The 27,905-nt window shown below is 38.1% G+C and overlaps 1 protein-coding gene across 7 annotated transcripts; it reads right to left on the bottom strand.

Moving 5' to 3' along the window:
- Nucleotides 1-893: 893 nt before the first annotated feature.
- Nucleotides 894-17,881, bottom strand: SRRM1 (serine and arginine repetitive matrix 1). 7 transcript variants are annotated; one of them, XM_072419193.1, is made up of 19 exons: nt 13,540-13,556; nt 13,050-13,172; nt 12,705-12,832; nt 11,169-11,352; nt 10,567-10,737; nt 8,776-8,879; nt 8,369-8,569; nt 7,171-7,359; nt 6,961-7,080; nt 6,450-6,712; nt 5,601-5,681; nt 5,379-5,465; nt 5,033-5,174; nt 4,898-4,939; nt 4,232-4,336; nt 3,382-3,852; nt 3,114-3,306; nt 2,195-2,359; nt 894-1,900 (listed from the first exon to the last, which is right to left on the bottom strand). In XM_072419193.1, the coding sequence occupies exons 5-19, from the start codon at nt 10,720-10,722 to the stop codon at nt 1,796-1,798; spliced, it is 2,424 nt and encodes an 807-aa protein (XP_072275294.1). In that variant the 5' UTR covers nt 10,723-10,737; nt 11,169-11,352; nt 12,705-12,832; nt 13,050-13,172; nt 13,540-13,556; the 3' UTR covers nt 894-1,795. The 7 variants fall into 7 exon arrangements, with proteins under 7 accessions (XP_072275294.1, XP_072275292.1, XP_072275286.1 ...); XM_072419191.1 differs by lacking the exons at nt 11,169-11,352; nt 12,705-12,832 and adding an exon at nt 17,759-17,881 and having other exon boundaries at nt 894-1,972; nt 13,540-13,629; XM_072419185.1 differs by lacking the exons at nt 11,169-11,352; nt 12,705-12,832 and adding an exon at nt 17,759-17,881 and having other exon boundaries at nt 13,540-13,629.
- Nucleotides 17,882-27,905: the final 10,024 nt, after the last annotated feature.

The following is a 27,905-nucleotide window of genomic DNA, read 5'->3' as shown; positions in this document are numbered from 1 at the left end:
TCATTACCGGATGGACAAAAGTGTTATCTATTAATAAAAGTAAAAATCCATAGATTCCCTTCGTATTCATTGGCTCTGGTTCTTTGAAATCCTGCACACGTGCAAGTCTAGACAATTCTTCCCACAGAGAACAATTGCTCTTACCAACTTTTAATGTTGGTAGATCATTTTGACATGGTCATTTTAAAAGGTATGGGCACCCCTGGCCTACAATATAGTGTGGCTTCATATATATACACATACACACAGAATAACCAAAATACACTCTCTAAAAGAAGAGGTTGAGGCCATTGGGGTTCATGTAGACAGCATTTTACATTGGTATTCTTGGATTTTATTGAGTCTACTGACAATGCTGAGGGTTAATATTGCAGTGCCCTATACCAATGATTTTTAGTGTGGCCACTGTACACGCAGTTGTGGATTGTGTGCAACAGATCGTACATAAGAGAAAAGTAAATGCCTTCATCATACACGGAATGGATAAATGTGTTGATACTAGATGAACAGTTTAGTTATAACAGCATGAAAGTATGAAGTTACATGACTTTATGGGGACATACATATAGATTAGCCTGTCCCATACTATGTTCCAACTTGCACACATTACAAAAATTAATTCATGCAAATAGACCTGTGATGTATACTTAGGTATGCTGATCTGGAAGTGGATGTATTTACAAGGATAAAACTTTGCGACTTATTAAGTAAATGACTTTGTAATTGTGATTGCTTTTATGCAGCACTAATACTTTTAGTAATAATAATAATATTAATTATATAGTAATAATAATAGTATTTTCGAAAGTCAGACAAAAAAAAAAAATATATATATATATATATATATACACACACACACACAATAATATAAGAAAGCAAGGCGAGACTCCAACTTAAAAAAAAAAAAAACTTTAATAACATAGTCATGAAATTCCAGTGTTCCAAGTTATCTTTTCAAATGAAAAACGTATCCACAACACTGTGGGGAAAAAGGACATTTGATGAATACAACAAACCCAGAGGTAAACTTGTCTTGGTGGCCACATACAAAAAGGTATTCAGAGCAAGAAATCCACATTAGACTACAACTGTTACCTCTTACATACTAATGTATTGCATGGGCCATCTTAACTATCACCAGTCAGTATGCTCTTCACAAAATGGTTATGAAAATAAATGGTCTGTAATGTTTACTTATTCTGGGATAGAAATGGCTAGACAATGGAAGATATTAAAAGCACACATCAGGAGAAAAATAGTTTAACTCCTCAAAATGTCAATCCTGACAGAACAGGAATGAAATACAGTAAGGGGCCAAAGACTGCACAGTCAAACCGCATATCTTACAGCGGCCTTCAAACTCCTTGAAGTCATTGAGTGGATTTTGATTTACAGGAATAACATAGCCAAACCTCAACCTAGTAATAACTGGAAAACCATTCCGTGCAATAAAGGAAAGTCATCATGCCAGAAAACCAAAGGCTGCCATGTTAGACCTCCATGAAAATGCCTTTAGCCTGGCTGTCATGCTGAATTTTTAGATTCAGTATGAAGTAGAACAAGTATGCAGCAAGTGCATTTATTACAGGAATATCAGCTCTGATCTGCATGCTTATTCTTAGTAAGTGACTCAACAAACTCAAGAGCTACAGGACAGTCAGGCCACTGGGAATTTTAGTAGAAAGAGTAATGGCAGACTTATTTTTCCACATCACAAGTTCCCTTTCAGCCACCTGAAAAAAAAAATATATATATATATAAAATTTATACTATTGGAACTGGAAAGCGAACACCACTAGGACTGAGGGGAAACCTGTGCTTTTCTCATGGAACGCAGAGCCTTCTCTCGTAAATGCTTCTCCAGGTCGTCTAGATTTTCATCGCCATCACTTTCAGTCTCCTGGTGGGGGGAAATGTACAGGATTTTTGTTTAGGAGGGTACACGGCCGGCATCATCAGAATTTTTATTACGCTGCAGCAGAAGACAGAAAAGGAGGCAGAACAGTAATTTGCTACCGAAACTTGGTAATGGGTCTCCTTATATCTCCCACCCCCAAAATTAACAGCGTCTACTTTTATGCAGACGCAGCTTTAAATTTCGGAAACCTGGGGAAATGCACTTTTCGAGAGCTGAATGGACTTTAAATGGTAGTGTGCATAATGAAAAGTATTAGCAAACATGCAGCTTCCTCACCTTCTTTGCCTCAGTGTCTACATCAGGTTCACCAGCTTCTGGAGATGTGGCAGCAGCCTTTTCTTTCTTATGTTTTTTGTGCTTCTTGTGCTTTTTCTCTTTTTTGTGTTTCTTGTCCTTTTTCTTCTTTTTCTTTTTACCTCCACCACCATCCTGATCAGAGGTCTAGAAGAACAAATAGAGTACTTAAAAACATTGACTCCAGAGCTTCAAACGTGGGTCTATATAATAATAAACAGACTTGACTTCCAGTACACCAAGGGCAAGAAAACAAAATATCTTTTAGTTACAAAACACATACTGAAATTTGAATGGCCTAGGAAATGCCATCAGCTCTTGTAGGCATGTAACCTCCCCAGCAGTAACCCCGAGTGTGACTTGGGGTAAAAAAAAAAAAAATCTGAAGTGGTAACTTCGAGTTACACTAGGGGTAGTTAAAAAAAGTAAAAAACAAACGCCTGGTCCCATAGGTGTCCTTTAGGCTGCTGCCATCCTCTGACCGCGTCTCCTTCCTCAATCTGTCCCCCGGCTAGTGTGCTGACGTTCCCCAGGAGTTCCAGCCTACAGCCATCTCTAGGGGTGCGGCGGGAATTTTAAATTACTTTGTACTGCCTTCAATACAAAATAACTGTATTGAATGCAATACATTGGATTTCTACATCTAAAAGCAGTACATTGTGTCTTTCATGAAAATGTATTTTACAGTATATATAATAACGTTCGAAACACAAAATCATGTCAAAGTTTATTATTAAATTTATTTTTGTGTTTCCAACTATTTTACTATTCTATTATACTGTAAAATAAATTTACATGAAAAACAATGTACCGCTTTTAGATACATCCAGACAAAAATAAACCGCCCAGGAGGTTAAAAAAAATCTAAAATAGTAAAAAAACTTTTTTTTGGCAAACATACCTGAGCAGGAGATGGGCTAGGTGTAGCACTCTTTGTCTTTTTAGTAGTTGCTGGAGCTGGGGACCAGTTGCCAGACCGGGAACGAGACCTCGACCGGGATGGGGCGACTACTTGCTTTTTAGGAGCTGGTTCAGGGGACCCAGAAACAGATCGCGATGATGAGCCTCTTGCACGTTGTGGACTGGGTGAATCCCTAGGACAAAAAGCAAATATTAGTATACAATTTAGACTGATCTATACACTCAAAAGAATAACTAAAGTAAATTACTTTTTAGGTTTCTTCGGTTCTGGTGTTCTGGACACTCGTCTAATAGGCCTAGTGCTTGGTGAAGGGGACTGCTGCCTCCTGGGAGGAGATAAAGACTCTCCCCTCCTGTGAGTCAGAGGACTTTCCGAGCTTCTAGGTGCTCGTGGACGTGGAGATGGTGAGGAACGTTTAGCCTGTGGTGGGGACCGAGTTTCCCGCCCTAATCGGCTAGGAGAAGCTCCTTTTCTGTGTTTAGAGGGTAGTGAAGGAGAATGCCTCTTTCCTGTAGGAGATCCTTTATGTTTCGGTGGAGGCGAATGTGATATTCTGCGCTTGGATGGAGGCGGAGACTGTGATAGTCGACGTTTTGGAGGTGGTTGGGGCAAAGGTGAAGACGTTCTCCTTTTTGGGGGTGGGGAGGGAGAGTATCTTCTTTGAATAGGTGGGGAGTACCGTCTTTGCGAAGAAGAATGTCTGTGAGGAGATGGAGATCTATATAACGAAACAAAACAAAAAAAAAAAAAAAAAAATGAAAAATAGATTTAAAGATCTAAATTTCTCAAGCGAACAAGGCAAATTCTCATGTTAAATAAATTATCAGTACCGCCGAACCTTAGAATTTCAGAGAAAAATTTCAAAGATTCGCCGTACAACAATCCACACTGCCATTTCTTATTTTTTTTTTCGTGTTAAGAGACTAAAGTCAGACAATTGCTACCTTCTTCCTGCAACTACAAGAACCATGGTTCCCATTGGCTGACTTTACATGACATTTACATACACTGTATTTAACAATCAATGTGATTACTAGTGGAATTTGCGTTGATCAATATTAGATTTATTTGAGCATTAAACTCTTATTAGCCCTTACCTGCGTCTTTGAGGAGATGGAGATCGGCGCCTTCTGGGGGGCGGAGGTGGAGAAGGACTACGCCTTCTTCTTGCTGGAGGTGGAGATGGACTTCTCCTCCTTCTGCTGTAGAAATGAAAGTAATACAATTGTATTGTTTAGAAGAAATACAGGAGTGTCAAATTATAGAAAAATGGTAATCTTTGAAAGTGTATGTAAAGTCAGTTTTTGTTTAGGGTAAAGTATAAAATAGGTCAAATGCATGTTATTCACTATGTGTCCCATCATGGAGAATTCCATTCAGTTCCTGTCACAGACAGAACAGAAATCGTGATTATGCCCAGAGAATGACCAATTTAAACAAAGGCAAGTGATAGGGACAGTAACTTAAAAAAAATGGAGATGCCAATGTAACCTAATGAAATGAGCTTACGTAGCATAACTAACATTGAACCATATTAGTGAATATGGACCTTTCACCCCAAAATACAAAGGGCTTTGGCATGGATTTCAGGTACATTCTGCTAAAATACTGGCCATTATATTACACTGGATAATTATAAAAATGTAGTTAATTAATAAAATATTATGAATACTGCAACTATGTCATGTCACCAGCAGAACTGTCTGATCACTTAAGTCTACCAAGACCAACAGCAAAAGGACAACAACCATGCCTAAACCAACCTTTTAGGAAGAGGTGAATGCCACCTTTTCACAGTCTGCATCCTGACAGCAAGAAGGAAATAAACAGTTTTAAACACATAACCTAATTTTTTTTAAAAAAAAGTTGAATTCTGCTGGGGATGGGGGGGTATGTACCGTGGAGATGGATCCTTGGGTCTCTTCTTTGAAGGTGAAGGGCTTCTTGATGGTGAATGTCTACGCCTTCTGCCAACCTCTCCGTTCTTAACTGCAATGCGCTTTGGCCTGTCATCCTCTGAAGACGAGGATGATCCAGAGTCTTAAAAAAAATTAAAAAATAAACTTAAATCACAATAGGTAATATGCAACAAAAATAGAGGTTGTGCAACTTGTACAATGAGAAGTTTTGAAAAACAGAGTTGAATGGGATAAAGGTTGAAATTTCCTCAAAAGTTATTGCAAACAATGACATTTTGCTGATTAAAGTTTGGTGCTACGACACAAAATAACATAAGGTTCGCACCAGAGGATGACTGTTGGTTCTGTCTTCTGTACTGTCGGCGCTGCTGTACCGAATCCGAAGCTCCCATTTTGCCTGCCTTTTCATCGTCTACAAAAAAAAAAAAAATTTACAAATGCTTCAGCAGTTCAGAATCCAACTACTGGCAATATATACTATATATTCTATGTTTAAAGGGTTTATTACCAATGAAAATATTGCAGTTTGATACGGTCTTGAGTTTACCTGAATCGGAAGAGTCTCTCTTCCGAGGTTTTGGAGAAGGGGATGGGGTCTTTCTCTTTTCTGGAATTTTGTGTTTTGGTACTAGATGGTAAACAAAAGGATACATTATTGTATTAGGCAAAATTAAAGTAGAATGACAAACAATCTTAAGTTTTAACACACATTGTCACTGAGACCCCCTATAAATTATTGATCTTGATCATTTACCTTTTAGTATTTTTCCACTTTCTGTAATAGGTCAAACTGCCTGACGAAAATAAAAGGTACTACACCCTCCTATTCACATCCTGAGCTGTTATGGTAATATAAATGTGATCTGCAATTACACTAGCCATCTTCCGCTTTTGTTGATCAGCCAGAAGCAGACATCAGTGTTCACACTAGTCCCTTTAAGCTGGGTGCACCACCTGCAACTGGGGTTGGGTGGTTACTGAAAAGTTGGGTCATAATACAGGGGCCACCCCACATCTTAAAACATTTCCAGGTAGAATACAGACATAAACCCACTGGCAACGGTGACAATTATCAGTAGATGCATGAATTGTATATACTTTCCAAAGCGAAAATCAAAGAACAAAAATGTTGCTTTAGCTGCTTTATAAGCAGAATCTGAAGTTGGCCTTTGTCATCTAGTACATCAAAAAATAACCTATTGGCAAGATTAACAGGTAATAATACCATGCTACAGGAAAACATCTGCTAAACTTTTTTTTAAATGCAGGAAATAACCAAAAACTACATATTAGAATTTAAAAAAATACTAAACTTTCATCCCTGTAAAACCAAGGCATAAAAAAAAAAAAAAAAAAAAAAAAAAAAAAAAAAAAAAAAAAAAAAAAAAAATCCTACCTTGTGCACGAGAAGGAGAAACAGATCCTCGAGTCTTTCTGGGACGGGAAGACTTTGGGGAGGGGGAATGCCTTTTTGGAGGTGGGCTTGGTGGAGGAGACTGCCTATAACGCCTTCTTGGAGGACTTGCAGATGGTGAGGAGCGGCGAGGTTTGCGTGGTGGGCTAGAGGACATTCTTTTGGGTAGTTTCTTTGGAGGAGGTGAATGTGATGATGAGGAGGAGCTGCTGCTTCCAGACACAGATGCTGAAGAGCGTCGCCTTCTGTATGATTTTTATTGAACAGTTAGCAAATGATCTCACAGAGGAACATTAATTACAAGGCTAATGAAATCTCTCTAAGCACACAAAAATGAGCTGTCAGGTGTCACTCAGGAGGAATAACTTCCTGTAGGTAATGCATATTCTACAGGTATCCTAGGTCTTCCTTAATAAATACTAACAGAACTAGAGAAAAAAAAAAAAAGACACATATCTAGTCCACAGGCTTTGCCTAAAACTTTAGTACTTACCGTCTAACTGGACTCCTACTTCTCTTGTGCCTAGGTGGTGGTGCCATTCGACGAGGTGGACTCCTTCTCCTCGGTGAAGGTCTACGTCGTGGGCTGGGCCTTCTCCTAGGGCTGTAAGACCTGAAAAATTCATGAATATTAAAGAACAGGTATATCTTTTTTTTTTAACATTAGTAAAACAAAACGCAATTCAAATGCTACGGTAAATACCTAGATCTTGATCGATGACGCCTTCGTACTCTTGAGTGGGAAGGAGAACGAGACTTGGATTTTGATTTGGAGCGTGAACGTGACTTGTGACGAGGTCTCTCTTTCTCCTTTAGCTTTCGTGAATTTGGCTCTGGTGATGTTTCTTTTGTAACTACCACAAGATCTGGTTTAGAAGCTTTCACTATGTCACTAAGGAATAAAAAACATTTTTTTTGATCATTTCTTTAAACTTTCATTGTTACAGTTTTGTAAATATAGACATTAAAACAATGACAAATTACAAAATGAAAAAAAAAAAAAAAAAAAAACAAGGCAAGATGAAAATATTCTTTTTTTGTGGAGCATGTAAAAAAACAAAAAACACAATTACCAAGGTCATTGAAAAGTCACAAATTATCCCTTAAGTTTCCCCAAAGGTGGGGAAAAACCCAAAACCACATTGGCTGAAGAAGAAACTACTTAAAAAATTACACTTTTATCACTGATGATTTAGAGGAAATAAACATTTTTATGATTCTTCATCTATTATAAGCCTTTAGATCTGCGGTTATTTAAAAGTAAATAAAAATGCTTGTTTAAATGTGGAGGCAAAAAACAGGAAAACTAGGAAAGATTGTTCACTTTTAACCCCCCTAGCATTCTAATTCTGTCCGTATTTCCAGGCAAAAAGTTACATTTTTCATGGAAATTTATTTTACATTGTAGCCTATAATTCTTTGGCATACCTCAACAAAATATGTCCATTACTTAATACATTTATTAGGTTCAATAATAAACTTTAAATAAAAAAAACACAAAAATCTGTTAAATAAAAAATAGCGAAACATGTAAAATGTAATAGGTAATATAACTGTGCAGAAGCATGTATAATATATACATATTATAATTATATAAAGATTTCTTTGTATTGGACTTAATACAGCTATTTTCTATTGAATCCAATACAAAATTATTTGAATTTCTCGCTGCTCTTCCCGCACCGGCGTCTCTGCATTCACCGGCTGAAGATCGGAGGAAGAAGACATGTCCCAAGAACCTGCAGGGACCAGAAGGATGCCACAAAAGAACAGGTGTTTTTTAAAATGTTTTTAGCAACCCCCAGTGCGACTCAGGATTACCGCTTTTTGCATTGTAAATCCACCCCAAGTCACACTCGGGAATATTGGTGGTGGTGGTGGTGGGGGGGTTTAATAATTACCTTGATGATGTTGCCTCCTGTACAGAGGGTTCCTTCACTTTCAGAGAGGGTTCAGGTTCTTGAATTTCAGCTTCCCCTTTCTCAAATACTGGAGAAGGGCTTGGACTTTTAGTTTTATGCCTTGGTGAATGAGAGTGACTCCGCTTCCTCTCTCTCCTGTTTGGAGACCTTCTCCGTGGTGAGGATGACCTTGATTTCCGCCTACAAAAAAATTGAAAGCAGCCAAATTTAAATATCTGAATGATAAAGAATGACCACCTGCCAATGTTACTAAATGCATAACTAAGAGCCTAAGACTGAGTGGTTGTTAGGGATAGTAGTCTAAAATAATTCCCATGAATAGAAGAAAAAATTATATAAATAAACAAAATGAGAAGTACTGGGTATTTAGAACCTTAGATTCCTACCTTCTTGGAGTTCTGGATCGATCTCTTTTGTCTCTGTCATCTTTATCTCTTCTATCTTTGTCTTCATCTTGCTTTTTTAGAGAAGCAAGTTTCTCTTGTTCAATCTAAAAGAAAAAAAATTACTTAAGCTATGGGCTGCAGAAAGTCTCCATGATTGCCACCAAATCAAGGGTATCTTCATTTACTTATGACAAAAGAAATAAAAACACTAAAGATCACATGAGGGTCCACAATTTTTAATAAACTTTAGGGAAAGGAGACGTGTACTTATATAAATAAGTCAATTTTCTTGTGGATTGCTGGGAGCTGCTTAGGATTGCCTGTGACCAATAAAGGTCTGAACCTACCATTACAACAGCATATGTTTACCTTGGTACAGCGGAGCTCTGTGAGGGCAACAAAGTTTATGATCTAAACATAGCAAACCTTTAGTGAACAGCTGCAGCTAGTTCAGGAGTGAAAAAGATTAAGTAAAAAAAAAAAAAAAAAAAAAAAAAAAAAAAAAAAAAAGAGTATTTAAAGTCAAATCTACAAAATATAAATCTCCCGATACACCAGCAGACCTGGCAAGCGGTCCCGACGCACAGACAACTCTCTCTGCACAGAGCCCTGACTGAGCAGTTGTTCGATGTCAGCCAGCCAAGCGTCAGCAAAACCTTCACAGGGAGAATACTGACTTATGACAAGTAAAGACAAATTTAAATGGAAGTATGGCATTTAAAACAATTATAAGCAACAAACAGCATAATTTCTCCTATAAATGGATTCCAGGTATATAAAAAAAAAAAAAAAAAAAACACACAGCTGATCTCAGTTGAACACGTCAACATTTTTCTCAGTAAATATTTCTCCACCAATAAAGCAAATGCATGTTAAAGCTTGTTTAAATTTTGCTGTACAACAATTGAACAAACCAGTGAAATACTGTGAGAATAAAAACTGATCAGATGAGACCAAAATTGAACTCTTTGGATGTCATTGCACACCTTTTTGTTTGGAGGAGAAATGCCAATTCACATCAACCAAAAAACAACAGTGAAGTTTGGCTGTTTTTCAGCATGTGGTACTGGCAGACTTCATTAATTATTAACTGAAGGAAGGATGGATAGAGAAATGAACTGTAAAAAAACAAAACACAATTGTATTCTTGATAATAATCTGCTGCCATCTACCAGGATGCTGAAGATGAAAGGAGGATGGACAATTCAGTAAGACAATGATCCCAAACACACAGCCAGGAAAACCCTTAATTGGTTTCAGAGAAAGAAAATAAAGATGCTAAAATGGCCCAGTCAGCTGACTTGAATCTAATTGAAAATCTATGGAAAGAACTTAAGATCAGAGTTTATAGAAAAGGCCCCGGGCACCCTTCAAGGTTTGAGTACAGTTTGTGTGTAAGAATAGGACCAAAAGCACACCTGAGCAAATGCATGAGATTAGTTTCTTCTTATAGAAGGTGTTTCCAGGCTGTCATTACCAAACAAAGGCTTTCTATTTAGTAGTAAATAAATTTCAGTAAGCGCATCCCTGCGCCATTCCACTTTATTACACATAACTTAGTTTATGAACGTTTCTTTTGAATTCTTTATATGTGTGGATTACTTGCGTTGCTACCAACATCTGGTGTAAATTTCAGGCCAATATTTACAGAGAAAAACATTGATGTGTTCAATACTTATTTCCCTGCTGTAACTGTAAGATGTTGCTGAAATGCATGTCTGACACCATTCTAAAATAGTGAACACATCTCTGACTTTGATGAAGATAGATGTATAAAAAAAACGCACGCACCTGTCTCTGCTTGATTTCTTCTTTTTTAAGTTCAAGAAATGCTGTCGGAATGCCAGCAATATTTTCCTGGGCACTCAGAAGTAATGGCCATAGTTCTCCCATAAATTCTCGGGCATTTTTGCCATTTAAAAAGCCTGTCAGGTTGATTTGCATCATTTTAGAGTCTGGGTTCTGAAAGAGAGACAACAGGAAGATTTACAGGTGAGTACTGAAAACATTTTCAGTGAGGTGTAATTTTTTACTCTCTAATTGTACATTTAGGGAAAACTAAGTTTTACTAGTTTTGAAGCAAACATTCTGCCAAATCTTTTTCCAAATAAGAGCCTGTTAACCCTTTGTGGATGTTGCCAAATTGATTGTATACCTGCTCTTCTGACTTTGCAAAGCCTATTCTACATACTTGTTAAGCAACAGCGCTACATAACAATTACATAAAATTATAATTAGCTTTGTGAATACTGAAGACTTATGCATGGACTTAAAATGTGTCAAATGACTACACTGATGGGTAACATAATGTGGTATAGTCCACAAAGGCTTAAAAGGTTTCCTGGATCTCTGGGCACTTTGAAATATTATGTACACATTATAGCAATATAGACCCTTGAGATAAGCACAGCGCAACAGCACAAAGTACAGATTCCAGCAGTCTTCAGCCTCTTCTCGGAACCTTGGGGGAGGTTTGGGGTATCTCCAAGTTCCCCTGGAGAGAAAGGTGTTCGCTTGGCTTGCTTCCGACTGCCTACAGCAACTCAACCACCTTGAGTTTAATGTTATATCATTTATCTAAATTGCAAAAAATGAACAAGCAATAATGAGTACACAGCCACAAATATAAATATAAAAAATATCTACTCTTTTTACTCATGCTTCAATTCAACACTATAAAAACTATTTTTTTTTAATCTGGTTGACTTGCAAGCATCCAACTGATCTCTGGACCAACTTGTTTGTTAACAGTGGAAGGTTTAAAATAAACCTGTGCCCAGATTATACATACTACTAAAGTATTTACATATCCTGATCAAGCAGTGAAAGAACTGTAACCTTTTTGGTGCCTTCCCATTATTTTTTATTTTTCCACACATATGTCATCAGGTTTTGAAAACCTCAATAAAAAAACAGGTGGCCTATAAAATCAAATTAAGGTAAAATGTTTTATGTCAAGGCAATAGTGCAATGGTTTAAATAAACCCACACTTGCAAAAAAAATTCCAAATTTTTTAGGTGCACACATACAGTCCCTTTATTTTTCAATAAATGTGAAACATGAGGTGGTGTTGAGTAAATAGATACCAAACTGATCAAGCATGAAAATGCTCACAACATTCATAATCATATGTGCCACTTTAAAATGTGTTTCAAGCTCATTGGTTTAGACCCGACTGTAGAGGAGGGATCTAGAGTACTTCTCTCACTCTGGTGTGGCTGGAATTACTAAGTATGTGTTGATCGACCGTTGCACCTGAGTGGGTGGGGGTGTCACCTTAACAGTCAGGTAAATGTGATCAGGTAGCTCTACATCTAGCCAGATCACATTTACATTACAGTGGAACAGATTCTTGTCAGGCTGCCAAAGAATCAGTAGATGTTAGAAGCTAAATAAATACTGACCTAAGTCTTTGTTGTGACCTTGAGAATGAATACCTTAACATTGAAAGTAGATAGAAAAGTCAGGGACTGCTAGTTTTAAAGCTCATATAATGCTTGTTAAGAATATATAAATATTTTAAAGGTCTAGTCTGGGCACAGGTGCACTTTAAAGTAATATCATCCCATATATTTATGAGAAACACATGGAGCAGAATTATTTACTTTCAAAAAAGCACTTTGAATAAATACTGGGGGGGTTGATGTTTTAAAGTGTCTAAAGATATATTTGACAATATTAAGTAAAATATATTAGGACAGGAAAAAATGATAAAGTCTCTAACTTGTTTTTAAAGTTTGATACACTTTAAAATAAATCTCTTTTCACTGAAGATTTTTTTTCCTTACCCATTGAAGGCAATAGAAAAATCTCTTAAACAAGTTATGCTTAAACTTTGTCAGTCTTAAATGTAAATCGATTTTAATTATACATAATTTTACTGTGCTTTTTTGTTTTGTTTTTGCTCATCCACCGTAACACAACTCACCTCTAGAACAAAAACTGCATCATCAAGAGTTGGGTCAGAGCGACATTGGACACTCACTCTGCCGTGCCCTAAATAGGTGATGGTGCTATACTTCACACGCAAGGAATAACTTCCATTTTGGTTCAGGCCTTTTAAATCATAAATCACATCATCATTAGAAAACTGCCATCTAACCCATCATGTCACACAGCAAAACATTAACGTCTTCCTGACTTGCAGTCTGAATACCATGTACCTTCAGCTAAACTTATTCCACCAACACTGGCATTAAGGTCACACAATGCACATGCTAAAACAAACTTATCACATAATAAAACAAAGCCCTAAACCTTTAATGAGGAATACCTTCACTTCCAGCTGGTTAAAAATAAAGTCAATGACCACATCGTCTTCAAAGCCCAGAATTTCTGTCACACGCTTTGTTATCCAGGGTTTGATAACTTCCAGGTTTACTTTGCTCATTTCCACCTAAAAAGAAGATACAATATAATTTCACTACAATGGAAAACAAAGTATTAAGAATAACAGCTCATTACCACTATAGATTGCAGTATAGTTTGCAACATGCACAGCAAAAAGAACCCCTAAAGAATTGAAGGCTCTATGAAGTTATCGCATTAACTTAACTATATTAATATATTGTAAAATGAAGACAAACCAATTTTTAAGGCTTTTTGAGCAAGCAAAGGGGTGGAGATGGCTAGTAGGTTTTGAAAGATCCAAAAACAAAAACTTTGGTTCTCTGATCTATTGATTTGAAAATTCTACCATTAACATTGTCAAAGGCTTTGCCCTACAGGCAATGCTGCCTTTTCAATATTAAGCAAAACTTTACCTTCTTTTCCAGGCATTCTGCAAATTTCAGTTGCTTCAAAAGCTTCTTCTGTTTGTTGCTGAAACGATTATCTTGCTCCGCACTTGTGCCCTACAATAGTATAAAAACAAAAGATTGTTTGAACATAATACAAACGAAAACCATTTGAGAAAACCAAACAATTATATACATGCACTGCACATGTGCACATTGATTATTAAAAAGCAACTGAACACAAAACATTTAAATAACTAGTGCAATGTGCTTGTATTCATAGCATGTCTGTGATTTGTCATAAGAGTTCACAATAGAAAGGGAAAAAAAAAATACAAAATTTATACAAAGTGTTCTTGATAGAGCATTTACTCTATCTGTGGGGGCTACTCCAAGATCCAAGAGGTCATGTTCTCCATTATACCAGGAAACCTCAAAGGAGAGCACAGGCAGTGTGGCATGGGATCATAACTTGGAAAGTTTGCTGCCTTGATAACTATCTCCACGTTCTGCTTCTTTGATTTGAATGGGCAAGACTCGAGTACCTCAATTCTGTACACCTGATATACTATCCCATAAACTCAAACGTCCAGTGCTAAATTCATATCAAAATGTTTTGCTAATGTACCTAAGCTATGGGTAGAGCTTTAAGCAATCAGGAAAACCAGTTACTTTAGAAGCCTAAGGACAATTTCAGACAAAAAAGTAGTAGAAAATTATCCTTTAAAGTACATCTTGTCAGAAAACCAAAGTCTAAAAATAGTACAAACCCTCACAATACAACCAACAACTGCACTATACTCTTCAACAGCACACATTATTGCTATTATTAGAATATACCAGGAATTAGGGGAGCCTCAAATGTTCCACATGTCACCATTCAGACAGGTGCAAACAAACTTCATTTGAAACACTGAAGACAAGATCTGATAGGGAAAGCAACCAGGTAAAAATAAATTATGTGTTTTCAAAACTTCTTTATTATGAGTTATACGAAAATATATCCAGTTAAGTAAGCATATAGATTAATTTTACAATTTTACTAATTACCATTATAACAGTGTAATATGCCAGTAGCAACAGAGATCTTGTCACTGGCATAAACTCCCTACCAATGGGGTTATTAAAGTGTGACCAAACTCAAACCTGTTTGTAGGCGTACCACTAAGCACTGTTCAGCAACGAAGACTTTACTCTCATTACCTACAAGAGGCTTCACGCTTTCATTACCTTCAGTGTTCTCCCCAGCCCTTTAGCTGGGCACACCACCCGGAGCTTTTCAGTAACCACCCGGATGTTTTTGGATGGTTACTGAAGAATTGGGTCACAATACAGGGGCTGCCACCCACCTACAAATTGTTCCCACCCAGCACCAAAAATTTCTGGGTTGAGCACTGACCTTTATAGTTAATAAACTGCAGTTTTGTTCTGTTATACATATTGTAATAGGAGGTCTAACGCTGCACTCTATGAAAATGAATTCAAACCATTGTAGCACGAAACTTCAATTGTCAAATACTAATTACTAATGTCACTTAGAAATGGGGGAATACAAAATTTTGGAGTTGTCCACTGAGCAAGAGACGAGAAGAAATTTCCCAACGGATATTTCCCCCACCTTGCTGTTGTGTCTCTAGGACTCTGCAAGTAAAGCAAAATTTCCTAAAGGCCGAGTCCACATGGACCATTTTAAAAACGCATGCAAACGTTCCTACTGCGTTTATATGCGTTTTATGCACTTTTAATAACATTTTAAAGCTTACCTTTAAACCACTGGAAAATGTCAATGCCTGTGTGGGAATTGTATCATCCCAACACATCAAGGTGGCGGCGCGCTGTAATGAAACGTAGATAGGCGAGTCTGCCAGGTTTAGGTTGGAACCCCCTGGTGTTCTAATTATGTCTGTATTTTTTTTTTTGTCAAAAGCACATTTTGACATTGTTTTGCGTGGAAATTTGTTGTTTAATATTTCAGGCCTGTAATTCTTAGGAATAACTCCCGGGTATGATAAAGTTTGAAACACAAATCATAAATTATAATATTATAGATAATTTTATAAATAAAATAAAATTTATTAAAAAAATTGAATTTTTTTAAAATTTGTCCAAACAAGGGTACCATAAGAGAATAAACTTGATTTATTATTTGGATTTTTTTTTTTACTATCACTGTGATCAATGTTTTAAAGGCAGATTACAATGTAATCTGATTTTAAATTTCCCGCCAAGTCACGCCTCCCCGATGTACTGACGCTTCACGCATCCTATCACACCGGGGATCACTGTGGACGCCGCTGGGTCAAGGGGAGCAGGTAGGATTTTTTTCCTACCCCGAGTGTGGCTTGGGGTTACTGCTTTTTGTATGTAAATTTCACCCCGAGCTCTCGGAAATACCGCCAAGGAGGTTAAATCCCACAGTAAGCTATACAACTCTGAAACAATTCAACCCGTTATTGTTTCCTACAAAGTGCCAGCCGCTGAGTACTGTGCGGGACTGCTCCATCCCAAAGCAGGGCTGAATCCACCCTAAGTATGCTTTTCTTTTCTCTACAGGTATTGCTTTTATTTTTTTATTGGTATGGGAACTTTATACTATGTTTATAAAGAGGCAAGCACGGTTTTTATCAATACCACAATAAATGTAAAAATTAACAGTGGTTTCACAGTACACAATAATGGCAAATTGCCAACAAGTTATATTTGTTGTGATTTTTCCTTTGCAGCGCTAGGTCCAGGTTTGAATCTTAGCCAAAACACTATGAATGGAGTTTGCAGATTCTCCCTGTGTCTGCATAGGTTTCCTCCAGGTACTCTGGTTTCCTCCCACATCCCAAAAAACATGCAGTTAGGTTAATTGGCTTTCCCCCAAAATTGGTTTCAGACTTAAGATGACGATTGGCCTAAGGTAATGACATATGACTATGGTAGGGATATTAGATTGTAAGCCCCATTAAGGGACAGTTAGTGACATGGCTATGGAGTTTGTAAAGTGCTGCGTAATATGATGGCGCTATATACTGTTTAATAATAATCATTTTATAAATGTGCCCCTTAGTTATTATCTAATGGCACTTTTACCAAGGTGATGCCATTTGCATGTTCCCAAAGGATGCCAGACATCCAAAATTGCAGGAATTGTGGTCCAGACAACTGGACAGCCACATGTTCTCCCTGTGTATTAGCTTTAGGACTAATACTACCTCTGTCTCATAGGTCTCTCTAACTGATGGGATGTGAGTGTGATGATAACCTATCCAGATCCTGACCACCCGACGTATTTTCCTAACTTTGTGTCCTGCATAGCAATCCTGTTACTAACAAGCATCAAATACATCAGGATTTCTTCCCGCCACTTTTGGCCCTGCAATAGAGCCCAGCATAGTGTCCGGCAATTGGAGCAGGTATCCAGCACTATTAAAAATTGCCTCCGATTAAAAATATCAAGCAGTCTCCATGAAGCATGCTTGGTAACCCTGCATCAAAACCTCATTGCCCTGTTATTCTTACCACATCTTCCCTGCTATGCAGCCAAATGCCTGCTTTAAGTCAGTGGAGATCTGACCCCTACGATCGGTGACTACAGCTGGCTTTACGTTGCTGAGTTACTTTGTGTAGCTCTCACACACCATGCATTGTTAGTAAACAGCACAGAGATGGCACAGATTGTGGCTATCCCAATGACGGCAGTATAACAAATGTGTTATATATAGTGCAGTATGATATATGTGATATATCACACATCTATCGTACTGCACGACTATATATATATATATATGTCGTGCAGGACGATAGGTGTGTGTGATATATATGTCGTGCAGACGATAGGTGTGTGTGATATATATGTCGTGCAGGACGATAGGTGTTGGTGTGTAGTATGATTCGAGTCAGACATCAGGCAGGCGGGGTGTCCCGCTCCATCTGCCCGGTCCGGGTAGAAGCCCCACATGCTGACATAAGGTACACGGGGCCGGGTGTTATAAAACAGCGGGGTGCTCGGAGGTGAGGAGCCGAACATGAGGTGACTTTCTCTGAGGAGCCGTGCCGCCACAACAAGCCTGGTAACTAGCTTTGGATAAACCAGGCAGGCCGCGGCCTATCTCATGAGGCTTGTACCGCGACATATCCCGCTCCCTTCACACAGCCACCAAAGCACGGAGCCCTCAGTACAGAGATAACAAGCCCCGGCATCATTACAAGTTAAATCCAGCACCGTCCCCCCCCCTCTCTGTAATCCCCCGATACTCACGCGGAAGAAGCCCGCGTCCATCTTGACTCCTTGTCGCCTGCTCACGCAGCGAAGCGCCTAGTTTCCCACAAGGCAATGCGCCGTAAAGGAGGCGTGGTTCCAAAGTCACGTGCTACGAATGGGCGTGGTTTCAAGGTCACGCGCTAAACTGGACCGAGGGATGTCATGAGTGAGCTATATCTCTGTGCACATGGCTGCTACTGTGCAGGAAGTTCCAAACCTGAAATTGTTCTACTGGCTGCCTGGTACTCATAGCTCCCAACAGTATTTATAAGTCCTATGTTCCTTTCTCCTCCACTTCTGCTGTGATGTAAAAAAAGGTTATTTTACAGAGCAATAATGTACAGTGTTGCATATTATGTTGGCGCTATATAAATTATTATTATTAATAATAATAATAATAATAACCTAAAAAAATTGACAGATTTCCACAGATCCATTGATCCCTCCGGAGGTTTCCTGGATCAGGTCTTGCATCATCCTGTAATCCGCCATGGTCCCTCTTCCTCTATATTTAGATAAGCATGTATAGGTATAAATGTAATAATAAAGCCTGCTAACCATCAAGTCGTCTTGAATCTCTCGATAATGTAGACAAAAAGGCATGCAATGTCAGTGGGTCCTTTATGCTATTACAGCACTTACATGGAACATTACCTGTGGAATTATTTCTTCCTTCCCTGTCTTTGTTACAGTCCACGATGAATCAGCGTGGCTCATGTCCCATTTTCTTCTTCCTCCTGGGATTTAGCGGGAAAGCAAGGAGGAGTAATCTGAGCAATAAATTTGAAGCTAGGAATGAACAGATGAGAACACTGGTTGATAGTCACTTTCACAAGTTTATGTTTGTTGAATCTTGAATGCACCATAATATGTCACTCAAAACTATTTTGTCATTGTCACGGCCTTCTATTGCTTCGTGCTTACTCAACGCTTCGGGATCTTGTACGTGAAAGTTCTCGCAATACAATAAAAATTAATTAAATAATAAATGTTCAAATAATAATAACAATTATGCGTTGCATTGGGCTTCATGGGCCCCCTTGAGCTTAATAGGCCCCGGAGCGATGTACCGGCTGCATCCCTCTCTCCTCGGGCCTGGAGTTATATTACATGTATGTTGGTGTCATGTGGCTTCATGTATTTGAATGGTACACCAATGAAGTTGAAGGACCAATATGGATTAGAGATTGACTCTATGCACATATTTTAGATAGAAGTGGACCTAAACACACTCACTCATTTTTCTCATTGAACTCATCGCAACGGAGTTCTGGCACCTTTTTTTGACAGATTTCCAAAGGAGAATTACAACTCTAAAGCTCTCATAAAAGCTTTCCTTACTCTCTTTCGTACTCTGTAAATGAGGAAGGGGGGAGACGGACAGTGTCTGGACTTGGAGGACTAACAAATTGTGAGTTCCGCAACTTTTTTTCTTACAAAAAAAGCACTGCACATAGGTATTAGTATATTCAGCCTCTTACATAAACTTTATATATCAGTTTAGTCTAGACAAGCCCCTGTTCTAATTCTGCTGCCAGCTAATGAGCTATGCACAGTTTAATAGTCAGGTTTAGGTCCTCTTTAACAGGAAAACTCTGGGAAAAACAAATATTCAGGTTTAATCAATATATCAATATCAATATTGATTAATATGTTGTTTTGGTGTATTTTTCAGCATTTGTTATTTTCTCCATACTGGGTGGTATTTTGATTCCATTATAAATAATACACAATAGCACTTTTCTTGTTTTGTACTCTGTGTACACTTTTTTGTATATTTTGCATCTGTAGGATTTTTGCCATTTGAATGAAAAATAGATTTTTCAAATAATGAAAGACATTATAATTTATCACAGATCATATACATTATATTTTCTGCATGCTTTACAAGCCAATTTGTATAAATTTCTGCACTCATTAGAAAGAATAAGGTAAGTTTTTGTACAATCCTCTTAGACAACAGAAGGATTAATAATGCATTATGTGTGTCTGTGGGGCAGAAGGTTGGAGGGAAGTGAGCAGAGCAGGAAAAGGAGCCATTTATCATACTGATTACAAAACGATTCCAGACCTAATCTTTCTTTTGACATATAGAACACCTTTAGCAAAAATGTTTATGACATTAAACATAAAATAACAAATGGAGTTAAAATAACCCTTTTTGTTTTAGTAAATTTAGCCTGTAGTCTTGTGTTAGTAATTATTTTATTATCTTGTATATTCATTGTGAGTGCAGGAAAAGCTAGCTACTGTATATCTTATACTCCATATTACTTTTTTAAAGCACAATCCTATTTTAATAAATAAATGCAGTTCCTAAAGTTAACTAATTTTTAGTATTTCTTTCCACCTTTTATTAGAAATTACCTTTTTAATCTTGAATCCCAGCATACATGTAGTTCTAGTTTTAAGCATTAGGTGGCACCGTTTACACAGCAAACAACAAATTTGCTTTTTGTCTCAACTTGTATATTAGAATTATATTATATGTGTGAGCAAACATTTCTGGAGATCTCCGACTGTCACGTCTTCTCTTCTGTTTTTCTCTTCTCTTGGTTCCTAAACAATCGACTCCTACCATTATTGGGCAATGGAATGAGTGGACCTTTAATTTCACCTGTAAACTGGTGCTCAGGCAGCTGGAGGAACTTTCAGAGCCTATTATACCAGACAGAGGACCTGTCAGTTTTGTACTGGTGTCACTGCTCCCTGGACAGTTTTGATTCCCAGGCCCTGCAGGCCTGGAGCAGCCAGAATCAACAAAGAGAGATGCAATGGTTCTCACCCCTGGAGCAGAGACCCATCCAGTCTGTTTCTCAGTCAATTAGAGATAATTCTGTGCTGGGACCATGGCACCAAGCACATCAGTTTCATAGGCTGCTTTGTGGTCTTGTTTCTGTTGGACCAGACTGGCTAGGTCCCATTAACAAGGATATTTAACTTCTTCTCTATCATTATGCCCTCTGACTATGTCTTCTCCAAGACCTAATGTCCAGGGAGAAAGACTGCAGGTTTTGCATGATAAGATTTTATGGTCATGGACAGATATTATTCAAACTGTGCACCTCTGTAAATTACAGTGTATGTACTCTTTGTACTTTGTTATGGGTACACGCTTTGTGTTGGGACAGAGTTTTGGAATTGTTTGTAGATCTTTGCATCCAAATTACCTATTCAATCCGTAATCTATTAAAATCCTCAAACGGTTTGCAGACCTATCAGGCTTGCAAATTAACCACTCCAAATCGATGACCATGAGCATCAACGTTGATCCAGCTACTGTCTCCCTTCTGAATCAGGCATTTGCTTTGGCGTGGCAAACAGAGACTTTACCATACTTAGGAAATAGGTCATTTCTTACTTAGGTCATTTCTGGCCGAAAGGCCAGAGTTTGCTGGTCTCTGATCTAGTTTAAAATAAGGAACTACCCCCCACTGAATACTTTCGTAAGTTCCAAAATGTCTCAGGGCAAGCCACATTATTGTAAAACCGCATTAGAAAGTACCTGTAAATCACTTGCTGATTCTGCCAGACAGATCTCGATTCTCTACTCTGCTTAGTCGGCCCCTTCCTCCAAGTTACCATATATGGGTAAAGTATTTACAGCAATCATGAAGGCGTAATGGACCGAAGTAGCCCACAACATATCTTAAGTTTCTCCTAATGCAGGTCTGATTTAACTGAATTACAACGTCTTACTGCGCTGTTACCAACCAGGATTGATCAGCGTTTTCCTGGGGTCCTCCGATCTATGTTTCAGGGGTTGCGGTAGTGTAGGGGACATAAAGCATATTTGGTGGTCTTGCCTGATTGCGCAGGAATTTTGGAAAAGAGTCTATGACTTTATGTCACAGGTGATACAAACCCTCTATCTCCCAGTCCGGAGAGCGCTCTCCTGAGCAAGACTGACATGCTCTTGCCACTAAGAAATTGCAACTATGTGCTGGCAGACTGAATAGCACTGGCAAGGGCATGGAAATCACCATCCATCTCACTAGCTCAAAGATACACCACACGTCTTTGAACTTACCTGGAACCTGTGGATTGATCACTGCTCCACAACATCGATTCCTTCCTGATATGGATCCCCTTGGCTCCTCCACTCCCGCCTTCCCTCTCTTCCTTTTTTTTTTTGTTTAATGGGATAAATGGAGACATGGGGGTAATACTATGATGTATAATATTACAATGTTAATCAGCAGGTTTCTGTGTGTCATACTGTAAAAGTGATGTGATTGTTTCACCCATGATTGATATTTATAATTCTGTTGTCAAATTTATTTTTCTTGAATAAAAATTTGTTGAAATAAATTTATTCTGCTAAAGGCCAGGCATCCTAACACCTCCTGCAATCAGCTTATCAATATCTGATAAGAGTCAATTCTTTAGCTGTTATGATTGGATTCGCATGACAGACAAAATTTTGGTGTGGCCATCTTTTGTTGATGAAACTGATGAATTTTACAAGAAAGGTCCATCAAAGGAGGTTTCCCTATAAGGGTGGTGTGACCCATTCAGTGGAGGCACAGGGAGGTGTGCTGGACAGAGGGGAAAGGACTATGGAAAGTTGGTAATTAAGGTTTGTAGGACCTGACTGTAAAATTATTTATTATTTTTTATGTGTTATATGTTTATTTGTGTTAATCATCTTTCTTTTTTATGTATATCTATTATTTTTTATGAGTTATATTTTATTTGTGTTAATCATCTTTTTTTTTATGTATATCTCTGTACATAATATGTTTTTTTACGCAATTGTTGTATATTTATTCCTTGGCTCCTACTTCCCTTTTCATGTCATATCTGATATTATCTTCAATAATTTTCTTACAGTATTACAGACTAGAGGCCTTCCTCACAAGGCTGGAGCCCTTCTTTGATACAGATCTTAATGAGGTTTAGTGGGACATGGCATAGGTGAACGGCAAGGTGGATGATACATCCAATACAATCTCTGAACTTGTCTCACAGATTCAGAGACTGGAGAGAGACAAATTCTCACAGCCAACAACTAGCCTATGTGTATTCCATACCTCCCAACATTTGAAAACGGCAAAAAGGGACACGGGTGGCGATGCTGTTCGCACACTGTGGCAGATGGTGGGCATAGTCCAGAGGGCAGGGCAGTGAGATCGGCTCTCTTTTTTCCCCCTTTTACAGTGGGCTATGTCACCCGATCTCGCACCTAGGTAGTAGGTAAGGTACCTAGGTAAGTGTGATATTTTTGTTTTCAGTTTAGTTCTGCTTTAAGAAGAAACACAGTGGCCATTCAAGAAACTGCAATTATAATTCCCTTAATTTATGTTCTATGTGGGTATATATTTATATTCTATGTACAAATCTGGTGGCAACTGTCAGAATTGAGCTTAGTGGGACACATACAAATCGGTACTGTCCCAGGTGGGAACTATGGCATTCCCCTATAGTAGCTCTCAGATATGATGAGATTCTTGCTGGCTTTAATGGGCCTTCAATGGTCCTTTCATTAGTTTAGATGGGACAGGGGCACCTCCCCAGGTAGAATTCTCTACTATTCAACTGCTGGAAATCATTTTGGTCTGCCAAATCTGAATGTTCATGTGCCTCAGGTAAGTAGTTATTATTCCAAAAAACAATATTCTTGCATGAGATTTTTATATACCAGGTTGTCAGTGGCTTTGTGGCACTTAATAATCACATATATCATGGCTGCGGTTGCTATGTGAAGTTTATACTCCAAACAGTCCCCAGCAACTTTAGTTTTGTCTGAGAATATACATTAAGGACATTACTACCTCTGGAATCTATTGGAAAGGAATCTTCTTTTGACATACCATTAGATTGTATCCTCGCTTTCCCTGAGTTCATCTGTAATATTGTAATTTTTGCATCTGATGTACATTTCTTCCATGCTTTATTGTGCACACATACTTAGTGGGTTTGTCCAGACTGTTCAGATGACAAGTTAAATTGTACTAAGAGTTTGGTGTGTGTAGGGGGGGGGTCTCCCTATGCTTACATGGGCCAGAGTCACTTCCCTTGCACAGGGCTCAGTCTGTGTTGATAGTGTTATTTTGAATAGTCTCTTCTCCCTCTCTGTATTTTCCTTTCTCTCCTTATTGCTCTCTTTCTGTCCCCCCCCCCCCTTTTTATTCTTTTCCCTCCCCCATTTTTTTTCCTTTTATCTGCTTTTCTTTTTACCCTTTTTTAAAATAGTAAAAGTGATTCTGGAAGGTAGGAGAGGTTGTATCTGTTAGTACACTGAGGGCATGAACTGTAGTCTGAATAGGAATGATTCCTTGGAATTATGGTCCTAAACCAGACTACACATGAAACCGGGTACATGTGGGGGAAAATGGTAGAAGTAACCCCATTGCTCCCACTCTTCATCTTTGCAGCTTCCTTGCCTTTCCCATGCCTTTTGGAATGCTTGAGCCTTCTGTGTAATACAAGGAACCTGAGTGTTATTAATATGCAGTGGGAGCCTTTCTCCCTTCCATTTTCTCATTTGTAATTACAGTATATAAAGAAACCAAGAAAAACATACAGAGTTTAAGATATATTTAATATCAGATATTAGTGCATACAATGTGGCCTTAGGCCGTCATGTTTACAAACATTGAAAGCGATTGCATAGTGCATAGTTGTCTCTGGACCCGACGCGTTTTGCTGATAGGCATCCTCAGAGACTTTTAATTAGCAGGGGATCACTAATGATAGTTGCTGTTCTCAACACAAAAAGAGCAGTAAACACACAGGATGCTTTTTTCAAAATTTGTGTTGGATTATATAAAAAGGGGCACTAGAAGTTTGACCCAGATGTTTGACCAATTCAGTCTGATGCTATGTAAGGTCACTTGCGATAGACAAATCCAAAGGGGGTAACAGGTTTTGGCTACAAGTAAGTTGTATTTGTCATTCTGCTTATTTTCAAGAATGAAAATAACTCCAGGTTTCTGGTAGCATAGATGGACATAGATAGCTCTGGTATCTTGTAGCATAGAATGTACCTTTATAACTATAGTCCCCAGCAAGCCCTGCTTTTTTAATTGACAGCAGCTCCCAGGTGGCACCCCATTGTGTCCTAACTGCAATACCCACCAACTTGCTAGACAGACACCCCTATAGAGGCTGAATTTGAAACTGCACTAACATTTTCTGCATTACAGAAAGCAGTAAAGTCAATGGGCTTACTTTAATAGTATCATAGTATACAGTTTTTGTGCTGGGTATGCAATAGTAAGAAAGGTACAATTTAATATTTTTCTGTAAAGGATCATCAAATTTACATGTTTACTTCTCCCACCTCCTAGATTGTAAGCTCTTCGGGCAGGGTACTCTCTTCCTCCTGTGTCTGTATCTGTCTGTCATTTGCGACCCGTATGTAATGTACAGCTCTGCGTATTATGTTGGCACTAGTTAAAACCTGTTTAATAATAATAATAACAATAATCATAATATTAATAACAATTATTATCTACATTTTTTGTATTTAGGTGTGAAAAATTAATTTCTTTTTTAGCTAACCACTGGCCACCAAAAAAATATTATTTGGAAAAACTGACCCTTGGTAAATGTTCAGACACCAGATTACAAAGTTTTTTTAACTTTTACTTTTTCAACGTTTTCATTTTCTACTTTAGAATGAAAACGTTTTCATTGATACATTGCTATCAATAAATCAGTATATATCTGAAGGTTATTGTATGCAATGTATGACACCAGACATAAATATCTAGTGTTAACGTACAGCTCTAGACTTCTCTGATACTACCTAATGGACTTGTGTTTTTAAAGCAAACTTAATTAAAACTATTAAGGAGAAATCTAAAGAGTAAAAAAAAATCCTTGACATACACTGTCTCCATTTATGTGGGGACAAAGGGTCACTGTGTTGTGTTGGCCTTTCCAAACACATCTTCTAGGAAAAGTTCCTTATGCCTCCATTTAAACAAATATGAAAGACTATGAAAAATATTATTTGTTACATTTTCTTCTGCATCTAAAATGCCAATATTTTTCTTCAGGTATTACGTGCCTTTTAGAATGTGGCCTTATTAAAATAGTGTTAATTTTAGGTCCCTATAGAATGAATTCCTGTGTACTTTTAAAGAGCAGTCTCCCTCTTGTTACTGAAGCTGACCTTTTTCAGGCCTATTTGTTTTTTTTTTAAATCTTGTTATACATAGACATTTTAAATGTATAGAACCTGTGTCAAGGTAGATGGGATAGTGATTTTTTTTGTAAAATTCATGATAGATAATGTTATATTGCTGCTTCTAAAATGCAGACTTTTATTAACAATTATGTATGGATTTAGTAAACAATTTCTTACATTATTTACAGGTAGAAGAAAAGAGAAATATCAGCAAAATACAAATATTGTCAGATTAATATGTTATAGAGATACTGTGTAATTTTATTTTATTTTAAATGCAGTGTTTATCATGGCCCAGACTAAACTGTTTAGGCCTACTAAACCTGACCATTTTCAGTTGTCAACATCTCTGCCTTCATGGTTGTCCACCAATGGACCCCATTAGTATCCAGCAGAGGAGACTGCAGCAGTGACATCAATGCAAATGGATTCTAGAGAACATCTCCAGGTGCAGGCACATCTGCAGCACTGGATTATTGGTCCCCTGCACCCTGGCACTGTCAGGGGACCTGGATGTATTTAGATGTGTATATCCTGTTTCAGAAGATATGGAATAAACTTTGTAGAATGGGTTAGAGGGGATGGGAGATGTGTGTGTATCTGCAGGAGGGTGGGGGGCTGCTGGAGGTTTATATTTTCCTGGGGATTAATATTATTATTACACAGTATTTATATAGCACCATCATATTACACAGCCCTGTACAAAGTCTATAGTCATGTCACTAGCTGTCCTTCAAAGGAGCTCACAATCTAATGTTCCTACCTCAGTCTTATGTCTTTAATACAGTCTAGGGGGGTAGCCAATTAACCTAACTGCATGTTTTTGGGATGTGGGAGAAAACCAGAGTAACTCATGCAAACACAGGGAAAACCTGCAAACTCCATGCAGATAGAGTCCTGGCTGAGATTCAAACCTGGGACCCAGTTTTGCAAAGACTAGAGCACTTACCTCTGAACCACTGTGCTGCCCATATTTTAATGGGGTTGATCTTTAATTAAACATCCAAAGTACACTCAAGTTGGGGGATAGTAGCTTATTATGTTGTCCAGAGGTCCCCAACCCCCGGTTGACAGGTGGTCCGTGGCAATGGTCCCCAAGTGGGGTCAGAAGAAGTACCTCTCTTGGGGGGGGCGCACCAGCCAGAGTCGCAGACCACATCTCCCGGAGACATACCAGGCTCAGGCAGGTGGGCGGGTTGTGTCTCCAGAGTTCTGGCACCATGACGTCATTCTGGGGGGAAGTTTCTTTTCCTTTGAGTGACACAGGGCTCCCCGTGCATGCACAGTTCGGAGTCTGTGCATTTAGTAGTCTGCGACGAGCAAAAGGTTGGGGACCACTGATGTAGTTGATACTTTAATTCGTATAAGAATGCACACCATCAAGAAGTCCATATGGACATAGATCAGTTAAGATTGTCTTCAATTGAAATTCATATATTGACTGCATGATTTAATGCTATTCAAATTTTGACTAATATAATTACTGTGTACATGCATCTAGATCTGGATGTATGTAGTTTCCAGTACCTACAGTATTATAGGAATTATAAACTGTTGAGGGTCTCTCCTGTGTTTTTATGGTCAGTTTTATTTTAGATGGGATGGATTGAATGATTTCAAATAGCCTAATTTATCTGTTGTATTTCCAAAAAAACACATGAGCGAAAAAATTACATAAATAGGGGGATATATATTATTTTGGTCTTGAGAGCAATTCTCGCCTTTGTTAGATTTTCTTTCTCCTCTTGTTCCAGGGACAACTGTAGATTTTTGAATATGCTATTACTTTCTGACCCAGTGATAATTTTCACCAGGACAAATACAGAGAAGAATCTCCCAAGTAGGGACATAAACAGCACAGAAAACTATTCTGGGGTTTTCAACCTTTCCATATGCTATCCAACACATAAAGGTTTGGCTACACATACACATTTATATACAGATATATATCATCAGTGGATTGGCAATCGTTTTAATACACATTTATAGTTCCATTTACAGTTCCAG

This window comes from Pyxicephalus adspersus, chromosome 1 (assembly GCF_032062135.1).
Source record: "Pyxicephalus adspersus chromosome 1, UCB_Pads_2.0, whole genome shotgun sequence".
NCBI classification, from domain to species: Eukaryota; Metazoa; Chordata; class Amphibia; order Anura; family Pyxicephalidae; genus Pyxicephalus; species Pyxicephalus adspersus.
This window is presented reverse-complemented; position numbering and strand designations above follow the sequence as displayed.

What these genes read in the sequence shown, in the direction of transcription:
- SRRM1 (XM_072419185.1), bottom strand. Translation starts at nt 17,779, where the DNA reads ATGGACGCGGGCTTCTTCCGC. An exon ending in CCATCTCCTCAAAGACGCAG is followed by an intron (nt 3,853 to 4,231) that starts GTAAGGGCTAAT and finishes TTCGTTATATAG; the next exon opens with ATCTCCATCTCCTCACAGAC. An exon ending in GAACCGAAGAAACCTAAAAA is followed by an intron (nt 3,307 to 3,381) that starts GTAATTTACTTT and finishes TTTTTGTCCTAG; the next exon opens with GGATTCACCCAGTCCACAAC.